The 14,104-nt window shown below is 34.4% G+C and overlaps 1 protein-coding gene across 8 annotated transcripts in view; it reads left to right on the top strand.

The window, feature by feature from the left end:
* Positions 1-226: 226 nt before the first annotated feature.
* The window catches only part of LOC117400455 (serine/threonine-protein kinase MAK-like), a 36,831-nt gene continuing 22,953 nt past the window's right edge, over positions 227-14,104 (top strand). For 4 of the 8 annotated variants that reach the window (XM_034000460.3, XM_034000457.3, XM_059022687.1 and 1 more), the window contains exons 1-4: positions 227-373; positions 3,369-3,700; positions 10,749-10,803; positions 12,864-12,985. In XM_034000460.3, coding sequence (XP_033856351.3) covers positions 3,600-3,700; positions 10,749-10,803; positions 12,864-12,985 — 278 coding nt within the window. In that variant the 5' untranslated portion in view covers positions 227-373; positions 3,369-3,599. Of the gene's footprint in view, positions 485-3,368; positions 3,701-10,748; positions 10,804-12,863; positions 12,986-13,585; positions 13,666-14,104 lie in introns of those variants that run through there. The other 4 variants (XM_059022686.1, XM_059022685.1, XM_059022689.1 and 1 more) reach the window with 4 other exon arrangements.

Here is a 14,104-nt window from a genome sequence, read left to right as displayed (position 1 = left end):
ATTTGCTACCCGTCACTTTTGTCAACTTCCCATACTGCCCATGCTTGCCATTAAAATTCCACCATATTTTTTCTGTTATACATATTTTTAAAATAATCACAATATCGCCGCCGTGTCACACACCGCAATTCTATATTTGGCCGCATTTTCAGCAAAACTGAACTTCTTCCGTGTCTACAAGTATCCCACAAGGCAGCGCGATACGTCTGGAAATACTGCTGCCCATCTGGCAGTGTCAATGTTCTGTGGTGGAGTGCTCCGTTGCCAAGGAGAGAGAGTCAAAGCTATCAGAAACAGGAGGAAGAGTGTAACGCACGCGTAATAATATTATTAAGCGCTCTGCAGGCATCGACACAGGTGATAAAGCTAAGAGGTAAGCGTGAAATAGAAATGATTGCATACAAAATCTAAAATTCTACCAGAAAAATGATTGGCAGTTTTGATACAACAGCGCTGTTTACTGCCAGGATGTGTTGGTAGTATGGTAAGTGGCAATATAATAACCTGTCTGAAAAAACACCTTGAAAAATACGTGAATAATGCCATATCTGCGTATTATTATTATTATTATTATTATTATTATTATTATTATTATTATTATTATTATTATTATTATTATTAATAATAATAATAATAATAATAATAATAATAATAATAATAATAATAATATTATAAATAAAAACACTCATCGCGTGTGTACATTTCGTTGCCATCGTAATTTAATTAAATCTGTTACAACTGAGCAGGAGAAGCATACTGTAATTTTGAATTATTATATGCTATGTTTTATATATACTCTGTTTTGTATTTCTTAATTGTAGGTTCATTTTTTCTATTTTTATTTATCTAAATTGCCATTTTCTATGTTAATTAGACATTTACCAGATTTATGTGGACCTGCTTTTGAAATGCTTGTACTGGTACTGTAGGTACATTTATGTTATTAAAAAAAAAAAAAAAAAAAAAATATGGATTTATATTGTATTATTAATATTACGACTATTACCCAATGGGCATTGGGAGATACAGTGAAGTATACTAACCTCCCACCCATCTTTATTAATCTCCAAATTATATTTCACAAGATTTGCAGTGGGTATGATGCTATTTATAATTAAACTGTAACACCGATTTCAGTGCATTAGAAAATAAGCAATGTCAATAGAAAACGTCTGAACAAAAATATTGGCTACCCATTCTATTAAGCTGTGTATATGTGTGAGCCTATCCTAAACTTTCCCTGGGGTAATCATCCCAAAAAAATCAGCAGTTAAAAGAGCAGGCATAATATAATATCTGACCTTTCTTTTCATCAATCTCTCAACTTACATTCCCTGTCTCTCAACTTACTTTCCCTGTTCAAAAGTGAGTTAATAGGAATTTACATTTCACAATTTAGAATGACATTTAAACACAAAATTAATATAAAGATGTTTGTGTTTTTGTTTGTGTACTGTATGCAGTGACCTTGTGTAAATCATTTGTCCTCAGCTCACTGTTAATTCTGATTCTCCGTAAACCATGTCCAAACCAATTACAGTTTGTAGAGTATTAGTGCTGGTAGGCAATCTGTTAAAAGGTTTTCATCAACTTTCATTAAATGAAGGCTTATACCATGTAGCAATGTTCATCCATACTATATCAGAGCCATCAATTGTATCCCTCTTTTTAATGATCCTTTCAGCAAAAATAATCACAAATATAATTCCTTCATATTTTTACATATATGGGAAGTACTGTATTTATTTTGTGAAAACACTTATGGTACTAATTTGTAACCTTAATGATATTTTATAAATGAAGGGATTACAAGTATGGTGAACTTTTAGAAAATAGCCTTAACTGTATTGTCTTGAAATAGATCTAGAGAAGGAAGCACTAGTACATTTTAACAAGTGCCAAATCTTTCCACTGTATTCTTATTGTGTTTAGTAATGTTAATAAGGTGATCAATAAATCATCCAAGGAGAAAAAACACCAGAAAGATTAATAAAGATGTAAAGGTGGTGGTATTTATACGTCCCACTGTGAAATGCAGTAGCTAAAATCCTACACAGTTTTGCAAATGAATGGTACATTAGAGACAAGCATTGTGTCACGTTTCTCTGGTTTTAAACTCAGATATTTACTGTCATTTTTTTCATTACTGCTGTTCTTTTTTATTCTACATTTATTTTAGAATTGTAATATTTTCATTCAGAAAGAAAATATTGTAGTAATAGATTTGACAATCGGGCCAAAAAGAGTCGATACAAAAAATGTCTATACAAACTTTGTCAAAGTCCATGTTTTTTTGTGATTGGATTTTGTTACACATCTTTTGATAATATCAAATCTGAAGGTACAAGAGCGGACACTCACAAATTCACCTGTCTGCTTTGAACCTTTGTAATAATTGCAGCACTGGATTTAGGACCACAATTTAACTTTGATAGCAGTAACAGTTTTAAAAAAAGTGTAATGGTATTTCCTTTTAATATTCTAATACAATTATTAAATTGGACACACTACAGAAATAATTTTAGAGAACACGTCTTGAAAATAAATAAAAGGTTTACACATAATTTGTATTCGAGAAGGCATGTATAAATTACAATTAGGTATGCATGAAAATATTCTATACATTTGTTAAATAAAACGAACAGTGCATGTCAAATTATTATTATTTTTTTTATCAAACAAACCAGTCCAATTCAGACTTTTTTTTTTCTTCGTAGATGTTTATGCCAGTATAATTTTAATAGCGGTCATATATTGTTGCTGCAGGAATACACAACAGATACATTGCTTATAGTATGTCAAAATCTTGTGTAAACACTTAGAAATTTAGAGCCAAATTCTTTGTTTCTACACTTGTTTCTGAATGGGGACCCCCCCCCCCCCAATTACACAAATAAGAAAAAATAATCTACTACTTAAAAGTAGGAGCCCCTAAATTAAATTAGACGTCCACGATTAGTTTCAGTAGTGTTCACCATCAGGCTGTTTTCTTTATTGCTAACTGAGTGTGTTTTCCTTCCTTTTTTTACTATTCTCCCCAAAAAGTTTCCCAATACTTGTTTGTGGTGTGTGTGGGAGAGATTTTTTTGTTTGTTTGGCAACAATTGGTGATCAGGAGATTGAAAAAAAAAATAAAAATAGTATGAACCTTAAATCCTATTTTTTGTGCATTGTTCAGTTCAACTCATTTAAGACTGCTATGTGTTGTATACGAAGGAAAACAACTGTTTATGTCTTTTAAAATGTATGGCAGGTTACCGTTGTTGCTTTTAACTTAATTATTTGACCAATTTATAAATTTTTATTCCTTGTTAATTACTTAACAGGTCATGTTGTATTAACAGTTTTTCCTGTTTTTCATTTCATAGGAGATTCACAATGGAAAGAGATTCTTCGCTTGATCTTCTTAACCTCTGGATACTATAACTGGGAGAAAAAGTTTCTTCCGCTTGGGGATGATCCACTTGTCAACATTATACCTATTGTAACAGTAATGCCACTATTTATTTTATGACACCAGTGAACTGGAGCTTTTTGGTGGGAAAAGGACAAAAAGACATTTAAATTATTTTATTGCGATAACTTTTTTATATTGAAAAATGAATCGATACACAATTCTAAAACAACTGGGAGATGGAACATATGGAAGTGTTCTAATGGGAAAAAGCAATGAGTCTGGAGAGTTAGTTGCTATCAAAAGGTATGTGTGTGACCATTACTTATTACTTTCATAACTTCAAATGGCATTTATTTATTATTTGTTTATTTAGTAGACACCTTTATCCAAGGCGACTTACAGAGACTAGGGTGTGTGAACTATGCATCAGCTGCAGAGTCACTTCCAACTACATCTCACCCGAAAGACGGAGCACAAGGAGGTTAAGTGACTTGCTCAGAGTCACACAATGAGTCAGTGGCTGAGGTGAGATTTGAACTGGGGACCTCCTGGTTACAAGCCCATTTCTTTAACCACTGGACCACACAGCCTCCACACAAACTATTTGAATAGTTTGAGCCAGGGGTTAATTTGTGCCAGATCCAGTACCTTTTTGTCTAACAGGTGAGAATTGCAAATTATGAACCGTATAAAAAATCCAGGAACTCCGAATGGCAGAAATCCAAAAAATTAGCTCTCTTAACAACAATGGAACAAAGTTTCAGCTTTTTCTCACTCTATTTTGGTAGTACTTTCGGGTTGTGTATGTTTCCATGTAGTTTTCTTTTATATATGCACCCTGCCTCTTTTTTAAATCGACATCACACTTTACTTGTTCCTCGACACTTATTACTGGTACCAAAGGGATAAAAACTGTTAAAGACTAGTGGATAACTTGACGCTGTCATTTCACGTGGCTGATCTACGTGACACTCTTGTTTCACGTGACTGACCTCACATGGAAACCGATCGTTCATTCATTCATTCACAACTACCAAGTAAAGCTGGTTACAGTATCAGTTCACAATGAGTGAGAAGCGAAACATGAGTTCTCATTCAATTGGCTTCAAAGCTCGGGTTATTCGGGATAACAAGCTTGTCAGCAGAGCTTTCAAAGCGTGTGTTTTTGCATGCGAAACGATCGACAATGTTTGAATTCTGTGTGAAAGTGTTAGTTGTTTATTATTGTTTTTTGTTCATCGGGATGCCAGGGGCAGGCATGACTATTCATGAGATACGCCGTTTTTTTATCGGCTTGCCTCGGCTCCTGTTGCTCCTACTCGTCCATTGAATGGTTTTCTCGGCTTTTTCCGTAGAAAAAACGACTAGAAACCCATTTTTGCGTTTTTTTTATGATGTTGGACAGGGTCCGACAATGGACCGGATAGGAATAATTGCAATGTCGGACCAGGTCCGACAATGGACTGCAAAGGGTTAATGATTCAATGGAATCAACCAAAATTACACATTTCTCAAATTATAAATTTATTTCCCAAAAAAATGAAGTGTCACAATTATTCGCACCCTTGTTTTCATTACTTTGTTCACCCTCCCCTTGCAAGGATAACGGCACTGAGTCTTTTTTATAATGTTTAATGAGATTGGAGAACACATTTGGAGGGATCTTAGACCATTCCTCCATACAGAATCTTTCCAGATTATTGATATCTGATATCCTTTGGTCTGCGCTTATGGACTGCCTTCTTCAATTGAAACCACAGGTTTTCAATGGGGTTCATGTCTGGAGACTGAGATGGCCATTGCAAAATGTTGATTTTGTGGTCAATTAACCATTTCTTTGTGGATTTTGATGTGTGCTTGGGGTCATTGTATTGCTGGAAGGTCCACCTGCGGCCAAGTTTCAGCCTCCTGAGAGAGGCAACCAGGTTTTTGGCTAAAATGTCCTGGTACTGGGTAGAGTTCATGATGCCGTTGACCTTAACAAGGAGCCCAGGACCAGTGGAAGCAAAACAGCCCCATAACATCAAAGATCCATAACCATATTTTACGGTAGGTATGAGGTTCTTTTCTGCACACGCATCCTTCTTTCGACGCCAAACCCACCACTGGTGTGCGTGGCCAAAGAGCTCTATTTTCGTCTCATCTGAACATAGCACCCGGTTCCAATCGAAGTGCCAATGCCGTTTAGCAAACTCCAGGTGCTTACGTTTGTTGGTTGTTCTCAATAAAGGCTTTTTTCTGGCAACCTTCCAAATAGCCTATTGGCATGGAGGTGGTGTCTAATTGTAGATTTGGAGACTTGGTGACCCCAGGATGCAACCAAGTTCTGTAATTCTCCAGCTGTGGCCCTTGGATTCCCCTTTGCCTACCGAACCATCTGCCTCACTGTGCGTGGGGGCAAGATACACTTGCGTCCTCTACCAGGCAAGTTTACCACTGTTCCAGTGGTTTTGAACTCTTAATTATTGCCCTAATAGTGGTAAGTGCTATATTTAGTTTTTCTAGCTATTGTTTTGTACCCATTGCCTGATTTATGAAGGTCAACAACCATTTGTCTCTTTTCATTTGTGAGTTCTTTGCCTTTCCCCATGGTGATGGATGATAAATGGATTTTATATGCGTGTTACCTTATTTTTATACCCCAGTGAAACAGGAAGCCATGGAAGGCCACAATACAGTTCCTGAAGACTGAGATGAACTTAAAGAAGTAGAATGTTAATGCAGACTTAATTTTGTTTGATTTTATTTATGAGAATCTTTAGGGGTGCCAATAATTCTGACACCTATCTTTTTGAGAAAAAAAATATTTTAAAAAACTTTTTCTCTGAGCAATTGTATTAGAATAAAAGAATATGGTTTTCCCATATATTTGAGCATAAAATATAGCTCATTACCTGTGTTTATTTTATACAGCCTTTCTTGCTCATCTTTATCAAGGGTGCCAATAATTTTGGAGGTGACTGTATGTAAAGACAGCCTTTGTTGTTTTGTAGTAGTGGGCTACTGTATTCTGTAAAACAAGCAAGACAATCAGAACATCTATCAGTAATTTGCAGGAATAATAAGGAGTCACTAATAGTAATATTAATTAAATCAATAATTAGTAAAAACAATAATGATGACTTTCTAAATTGTTCCAAATAAGTTTAGGTACATTATCTGTAAGTTAATATACCTTAGTATTCTTGTAGCCTTCTGAGTTAATTATACAGTGCATCTTACGGGCAATAGACTGCATTTGTTTACACTATGTATTCCTTTTCATTTACTGCGCTATATAATACCCTGGAACAGGTATCATTTTCATCAAGGATTGTAAATAATACATCTTGAGCTTTCCTGGCACTGTTTTTAAATGAAAGGTTATCATGCAAAAGGATACCTTTGATGATGGAGAATGTTTATAGTGTAGTGTTGCTGCTCTGCTGCACAAAAATGTAAATTAAATAATAAAAAAAAGGTTAGTGAGTTACTGTTCTACAGAGATTTCAGTAGTACCAGTAGTGTCACCAAGTTTATGCTTTCTCCCAGATATGTAATTTAAACTCTTTGGAACCCTTCCAGATGTTCTCAGTGAACATAGAAAGTGATTCCGTTTTTCAACTCCTAGCCCAGCACTGTCATGGTACTCTTACTTAAACATCCATTGTACAGTACCCAGGCTTGTGTAGGGAACAATTCAATAATTGATAAATTAATGTTTATCTGGGTTGATTAGTTCTCTTATTAATAATATTTAATTGACGTGTTATAAAGATCTAGGATTTTCTGTGAACACACATACACGCGCAGACACAAGGAATGTTTAATCAATAGTAGTATTTTATTAAGTACACAAATAATAAAGAGAAATCGGAAAAGTCAGAAAGTAAATCTCTTAGTCTCTACACACAACCGCAATTCAAAATTCTCACTGCACTCATGCTGGCTAGCAGGCAATTGAAATATGACACCGCCTGTCTCCTCACACACAAGCAGCAGCTCCAGCAAGCTGTGACATAGCTAGTAGCTTGCTCACACATACATGCCCACATACAAGCACGGCCTCAGACTGAAACGATGCAGACAATCTTAGAATACATCACATTAAGCTTATCAATGGTATATAGATTAAGTATATGGCAAGTTTACTTTTAAAGAAATTCTCCATACAACAGTATGGGGTAGATTACTTCTAGTTACTTCATCAAGTTTCCCTAAAAGTTATTTCACACGCAAAGTGTGCAAACTAAATAATAAACAGTTTAATTCTATGTGAATGTGTTACAATTAATTAATTTAGTTTCATGAAGCGTAGACCTTTGGTCCGCTGGTTTGTCCAGTACAAAAAGCTCTCCTCTCACAACAAAGTCTTCAATCCCACGTTGGATCAAACTTGGCAACAAGCTTTCAATTCTCGATAGAATCAACAAACAGCTGCAACAAAGTCTTCAGTCCTCGGTATAGGATCCACAACAGCGCCCGTCCACTCTGTCCTCTTCGCTCAATCTTTTGCTACGCCGGTAGTAGGGCACAGTTTCTTTTGGATAATGTGGTTTTAAGTGTACAACAGACTGGTTTGTCTGATAACAGTCACTGTAAGTTTTACGGCAGTCCTCCAGCCGGGCCTCAGTCTCGTTGCTTGTGGTCGTTGACTCGCTTGCAGCTTGCTTCCTCGTCTTGGGTCCATTTCAGGCCGAGTCCTGTCTTGGTTCCGTTTTTAGGCAGTCCCGGAGTTGCAGCTTTGCTTAGCAGAGTGACAGCAACTTGTTTAGCATTCGATGTAGAGAGCAAATGCTTGGATATTTATAGTCTTTTCACTCTGCTGAGTAGCCACTTTTATGAGATAATTTGTGTATCTTGCCTTTTTAACTCACAAATCTTTTAAATTTGTCTTTTGTCTGCTTCCTTTCGTCCAGCAGCTTGTCGTTGCAGTTGGGACTTGTTGACATCTATATTTTATGTCTTCCTTGCACCAAACCGCTTGTGTTTGCAGTTTTACTGTCCTTTCAGCCTCACCCAGTCCAGATGCCCCCTCCTAGCCCTGGTCATCTTCAGTTCAGTATTCCTGGAACCAAGGGGCCCCTTTTCTTAAGACACAGCAGTTTGCTTTTTTCCTAAGACACAGTAGTTTCATTAATTTGTTAATACATGTTCAGGTGTTAATATCATATTCAGGGAATATGTCCCACACTTGTATGTTATTAGGGCGATTACTTCATGAAGCAGCAATTTGGCTTTTGTCTTATTGTGGAAATACAGCACTGTAGCTTGTGAATAAGGCTGACCCCATTATAGTTGAAAGGCACTCATACAGTGGTAGCCACAGCCAGCTATAAATGTCGAAATATAACGCGGTAAAACTGAAGTCAATGCGATGTGCAGTTTTGTCAACCGCAAGAGGGCTGTATCTGACTAGAAACTGGTTTGTTACAGATTACTACTGAAACACAGTATTTTGCCAATGGATGCCACATGCTAAAGCTCGGGTTATACCAAAAGTGCAATTTATATTGAGATAAAGTAATTTTTTTATTCTGTACTGTATGGTATCATCTCAAATTTTAAGTTGAACAAGAATCTATTCGGCTAAATGTGGCCTAATAGTAAAAAAACAATGTGTTGTTAAAATGTGTATGCACACGACAGTAAGCAGAGCAAATACATATCCAGCTGCCATGTGATGTTTCATTTTTTGTGTGCATTTATGCAACCTACAGTAGTAAATACACATTCATTTATTTTCACTTACCGTGCAGCTGTGTGCACATTTAAGACTGAAAAGTAATGAATGGATTTCTTGTCAACAACAACGCATTTCCCAAGGATGAAAGTCGACAATGTCCAGTAAGAATTACATGTCTAAGGCCACTGTTTACTGTTTTTGTTTCGGTATGTCCTCCAGGGAGAGTAGCAGAAAGAATGTCTTCTCCAGTCTCAGAATAAAAGTGTGAAAGGAGGACACAGTTTGTTTTTATTTTTTTTTATGTTGTGCTTTGTATATTTACCACCAGAGCTAAATTCACTTTTGTGATGGGTAATAAAAAATAGAGTACCTGCTGTATACAGATGTTTCTCTGTACTTGTTGATTATGCTTCAGATACCACACCTTGAAAATCGAGTGATGTGAGCTATTTCATTCAGTGTTTTTCCAACACGCACGTTAAGGTTGTTATAATATTAGAAAGTAAAGGTTGTTATAATAGTAGAAAACACTAGTGGAGGCGTTGAGTAAATTGTTGATGCTCATAATGTGTCAGAGTAGAAAAATGCAACATGCCTGAGACTTTTGCACAGCAGTGTATATAAAATAAAATAAAAAAATCAGTTATCACTGACATAAACCCGACAAGATGTTGTTATGTTGATTTCTTTCTGATTTAGTTCCTAAGAAGAATAGTAGCCGCAGTTATTATGAGGTGTAACTGCCGCTCGCTGTGTTATTGTTTTCTGTAAAACATTGATATCCTGTCAGTTAAGAAAAGGATTAAATGCAAAAGCTTGTTTTAACGTTGTCTTTATTACACCGGCTAGAGATCAGCGCTTACAATTGTATTGTCATATTTTCTACATTTTATTTAAATTCTCAAATTAATAATCAATACCTACGTAGTAAAACAAGACCTGGGTCAGGTCGGGTAATTTAAAACCCGACAGGTACCCGGGATTTCAGGTACCCATGTCGACCTCTACTAAAAACATTATAATATCTGAAAATTTGTTGAATATGTATATAGTTCTATCTCCTCTGACAAATTAGATTACAACCATTGTTTGATTCAAGAAGACTTTTAAATATTAACATTTAAATATATACTTTGGAGAGTACATGTTTTTTTTTTTTTCTTTGTAGTTTAAGTCTTTGCGATGTTAAAGCATTATTTGTTTATTTAGGGTTTCTTTGCTTAGAAAATACTAACCAGGGATGTCAATATACATCAGGATGTAGTATAAAGAGTGTGTGTATGTAAATATGGTTTAAATGTTCATAAAAAGGTACCAAAATGCACATCCCTATTAATTCTATAGGATAATGCAAAACTTTTGGCCATAGCTGTATGTCTGCATGCTAGATTGAATAGTGCCTTAAAACAGGACAATTATGAAGCAATGCTGTATTTGTATTCGCATCTGTGGAGGAGGAGTGTGTCCCGTTCATGGACATTTCAACTGTGCACTGTGTAATAAAGGTTTCTAAAGAGGTTGGACAAACAAAAATGTTCCAAACTATGTTCAGTGCTATTTAACTGGTAAAAAAATAAATGTTGCTTTATTTGAGTTTAACATTATTTAATTTTTGTATGTGTGTTTTTTTAAGTGTTTGTAACTTGATTTTGCTTACCTAAGGTTTTTGGTTTTTTTTTTTTACAGAATGAAAAGGAAGTTTCACTCTTGGGAAGAGTGCATGAACCTGAGGGAAGTGAAGGTAATGATTGTTTTTCATTTTTATTTATCAACCGTAGTGTAGTAATTTGAGAGATATAGGCTATATGTTTCTATTCTGCTGTTGTCATTTTTTGATACCTGTATTAATTATTTAGGTTTGATTTTACTATTGATTCATTTCACCTTTTATTCTACATTTCTAACCTGACACATTAGGATTATAAAACAGTGTCACTGCTTACTTTATTTCAATGTTGCTGTGAGCTATAGCTGTGCACATGCACAAAGATATGTAGTGGCACATTTTTTTAAATATAAAATTAGTTCAGTGACAAAAACCTAAAGGTCACTTTAAATATATATTACTGGGTGACCCAAAAGAAAGTAAACTGAACTTTAAGCACATTATGACTATTTTTTTTCTATACTGAATAATAATAAAAAAAAATAGAGGCTTTTGATGGAACTGATCTGTTTCATAAAGCAATCCTACCAGCATTTAACCATTTAGCCTAATTTACACATAGTTATGCTAAGCATTTGATTACACTGTAGAACAAATTATACTAACAGCATTAAACAGCATTTAATGATGTCCAGGAGCTTCAAAAACATTATGTTACTTCAATAACACATTAGCAACCTATTTATGAACTACATCTCTGAGAAACCATCTACTAAGAATTTATTTAAGAGTTAAAAATGTTTTGTCTGAAACAGTTGATCACTATTTACACTTTGATGTATTTAGAACTTGGCTTTGCTTGAATCACTGTTGCTGGGATTCGGAGTTTACCTTTTGATAAGAAATGCTTCTCAAATTAAGTTTTCCTTTCCCTGCTATGGGAACCTGATTTCTGTTCAGTGACATTTGTTTAGATTACTACCAATTTAATAGGAAAAACATTCTCTGATAATCCAAAACAAATTTTATTTTGAATGTATAGAAAACTTATTGTTTAAAAAGCAAAGAAAATGTTTTTTACTAGAATGACATGTCATATTGTCAGAGCTTGGATTATCAGGGATATATTAATTTGCTTTCTTTCTTTCTTAAAGTAATCTATCATAATATCCAAGGTATTCTGGGTGACTATAGCAAGTTGGGCCTTTGAAACTTACGAAAGACTGATAGACAATAACTCATCTGTTATGAAAATCCTGTGACTTTGGAGTTAATAATTGACCACACTATACATAACATTGTATTATTGACACTTTATTTGAAATAATGTCATGGTTAGTTAATTTGTCACTTTAAGCAATAGATCCTAACCAAACATGTGTTCAGATAGTGTGATCTCCTCATGTGGAAGCTACATAGCAAACAACAAATACTGTTCATAAAGTCTTCTTACAACTTGACATCATAGCAGTTGTAAGTATTAGTTCCTGGCTTTCCTGAAAAGCTTTATAAATAAAAATAGTACAACATGCAAATTAAGATAACATCAATTTTTAGTCAACTATTTTATAGTATGGCAATTTTTTTAAATAGAAGGCCTATTGTCTAAAGATGTGTTTTCACAAAGAAATCAAGTTGGATTGAAGGTGATTCACTTTATTGGAAGCACCGTTTTCATGGTCAAATAAACTTGATCAAAGTTGGATCCAATTTATTTGAGGAGGAATGCATTTGATATATTAAACTGGTACCAGCTATGTGAACAAGTTGAACGTTTCACTGCAAGAACTTGGACGTAATGTTGTGACGTTTCTTCAAAGAAAGCCAATGAGTATGAACATGTTCAAAGTTGTTTCAAAGAAATTTGATTAAAAAAATGAATACAATTTCTTTCTCTGTGAAAACACACCTTTAAGGGTAAGACGTTACAGGCTATTTTTGTTCACATTAGTGTAGATAATAATAATAATAATAATAATAATAATAATAATAATAATAATAAACAAAAAACATTAATAAAGTTTATTCTAATTTGTATGTGTATTACATATTCTGTGTGTAATTTTAAAATATAAACTTTGTAGTCTATGACAATGTATTTGTTAGCAATAAAAAAGTTTTAATAGACATTATATAACAACCCTATTCTTGACACATATTGTAGTTTCACTGTGAGCTCAAACATTTTATTGCAGTCATTGAAGAAGCTGAATCATGCCAATGTTATAAAGTTAAAGGAAGTAATCAGGGAAAATGACCATCTCTACTTTGTTTTTGAATATATGAAAGAAAACCTCTATCAGTTAATGAAGGACAGGTAAGCTATTATATTCTGTTCCATAAGAATCTGCTGCTGGTGGCTCAGCGTTATCCTTATGTCACCCATGAAAGAGTTCTGTAATATTGATGGATTTGCCACATGGATAAAAAAAAAAAAGATTAAAACAAGCTGAGTAAAAAATATTTAGTCAATTTTGATATTGACTCTGGCCTTCAAATAATCAAGTGGGTGATAGAGGCGATTTTACAGTATACCATTATTAACTGATATTCCACTCTACAGAAACCAGTATTTTATAGTAAATTACAAAAAATATATGATATAACCTCCCAACCATAATTTATATCATTCATGGGTGTAGCCTATATGTAGACCTCTGAGGTGCTAACTGGAGCCAATTAACGAGTGCTGTTAAATGATTACAGGCAAATTCTCATAACATCATTTATAATTGCTTTTCTTTTTAATTGATTAAATATGCCAAATTAATAGGGTTAAAAATCCAACCCCTTTTTATTACCATTTGAAACATATTTATTCTTTCATTTTATTATTCCATTTACAGTACAGTCATATCCAGAGTTGTTCATGACGTCTTTCATTTTGATCAACTTTTGTTAATTTGTTTCTCCACAGAAACAAGTTGTTTCCTGAGTCAGTCATCAGAAACATAATGTATCAAATAATACAAGGGCTAGCTTTTATCCATAAACACGGTAGGTTGTCCTTTCAGGGCCATCAAAGATCATTCCCTCTCCAGAACAACTAAGCAGGAATTATCATTATAACTTGAAATAGTTTGAAATACTGTAAAGGACCTGAGATGCATGAACATTTTATCCTGAGCTAACACAAGGGGATGCAGCTAGAAGAATTAAATTGGAGTCAATGAATAAAACATATTTGCTTAATTTAAAATATTCTGCAATGAGAGAATATCTTGGAACAATATAGGTTATTAACCACCTGCTTTCTTGTTTTTGGTTGGGAAGTTGGGCATGTGATACCAGGTTGCTGCAGTACAGTATATTAAGTTAACTTCATATTCCGAGACATGCATCAAATTGTATATTCCTTTATCACAATATCTGAACATCTAATCATTACAACTTATACCTGTGGTGGCCAATACATGGATTGCGATCGCAAAAGATT

The sequence above is a fragment of the Acipenser ruthenus genome, chromosome 4 (genome assembly GCF_902713425.1).
Source record: "Acipenser ruthenus chromosome 4, fAciRut3.2 maternal haplotype, whole genome shotgun sequence".
Lineage (NCBI taxonomy): Eukaryota > Metazoa > Chordata > Actinopteri > Acipenseriformes > Acipenseridae > Acipenser > Acipenser ruthenus.
The sequence above is the reverse complement of the archived record's forward strand: the minus strand, read 5'-3'. Positions and strand labels throughout refer to the sequence as shown.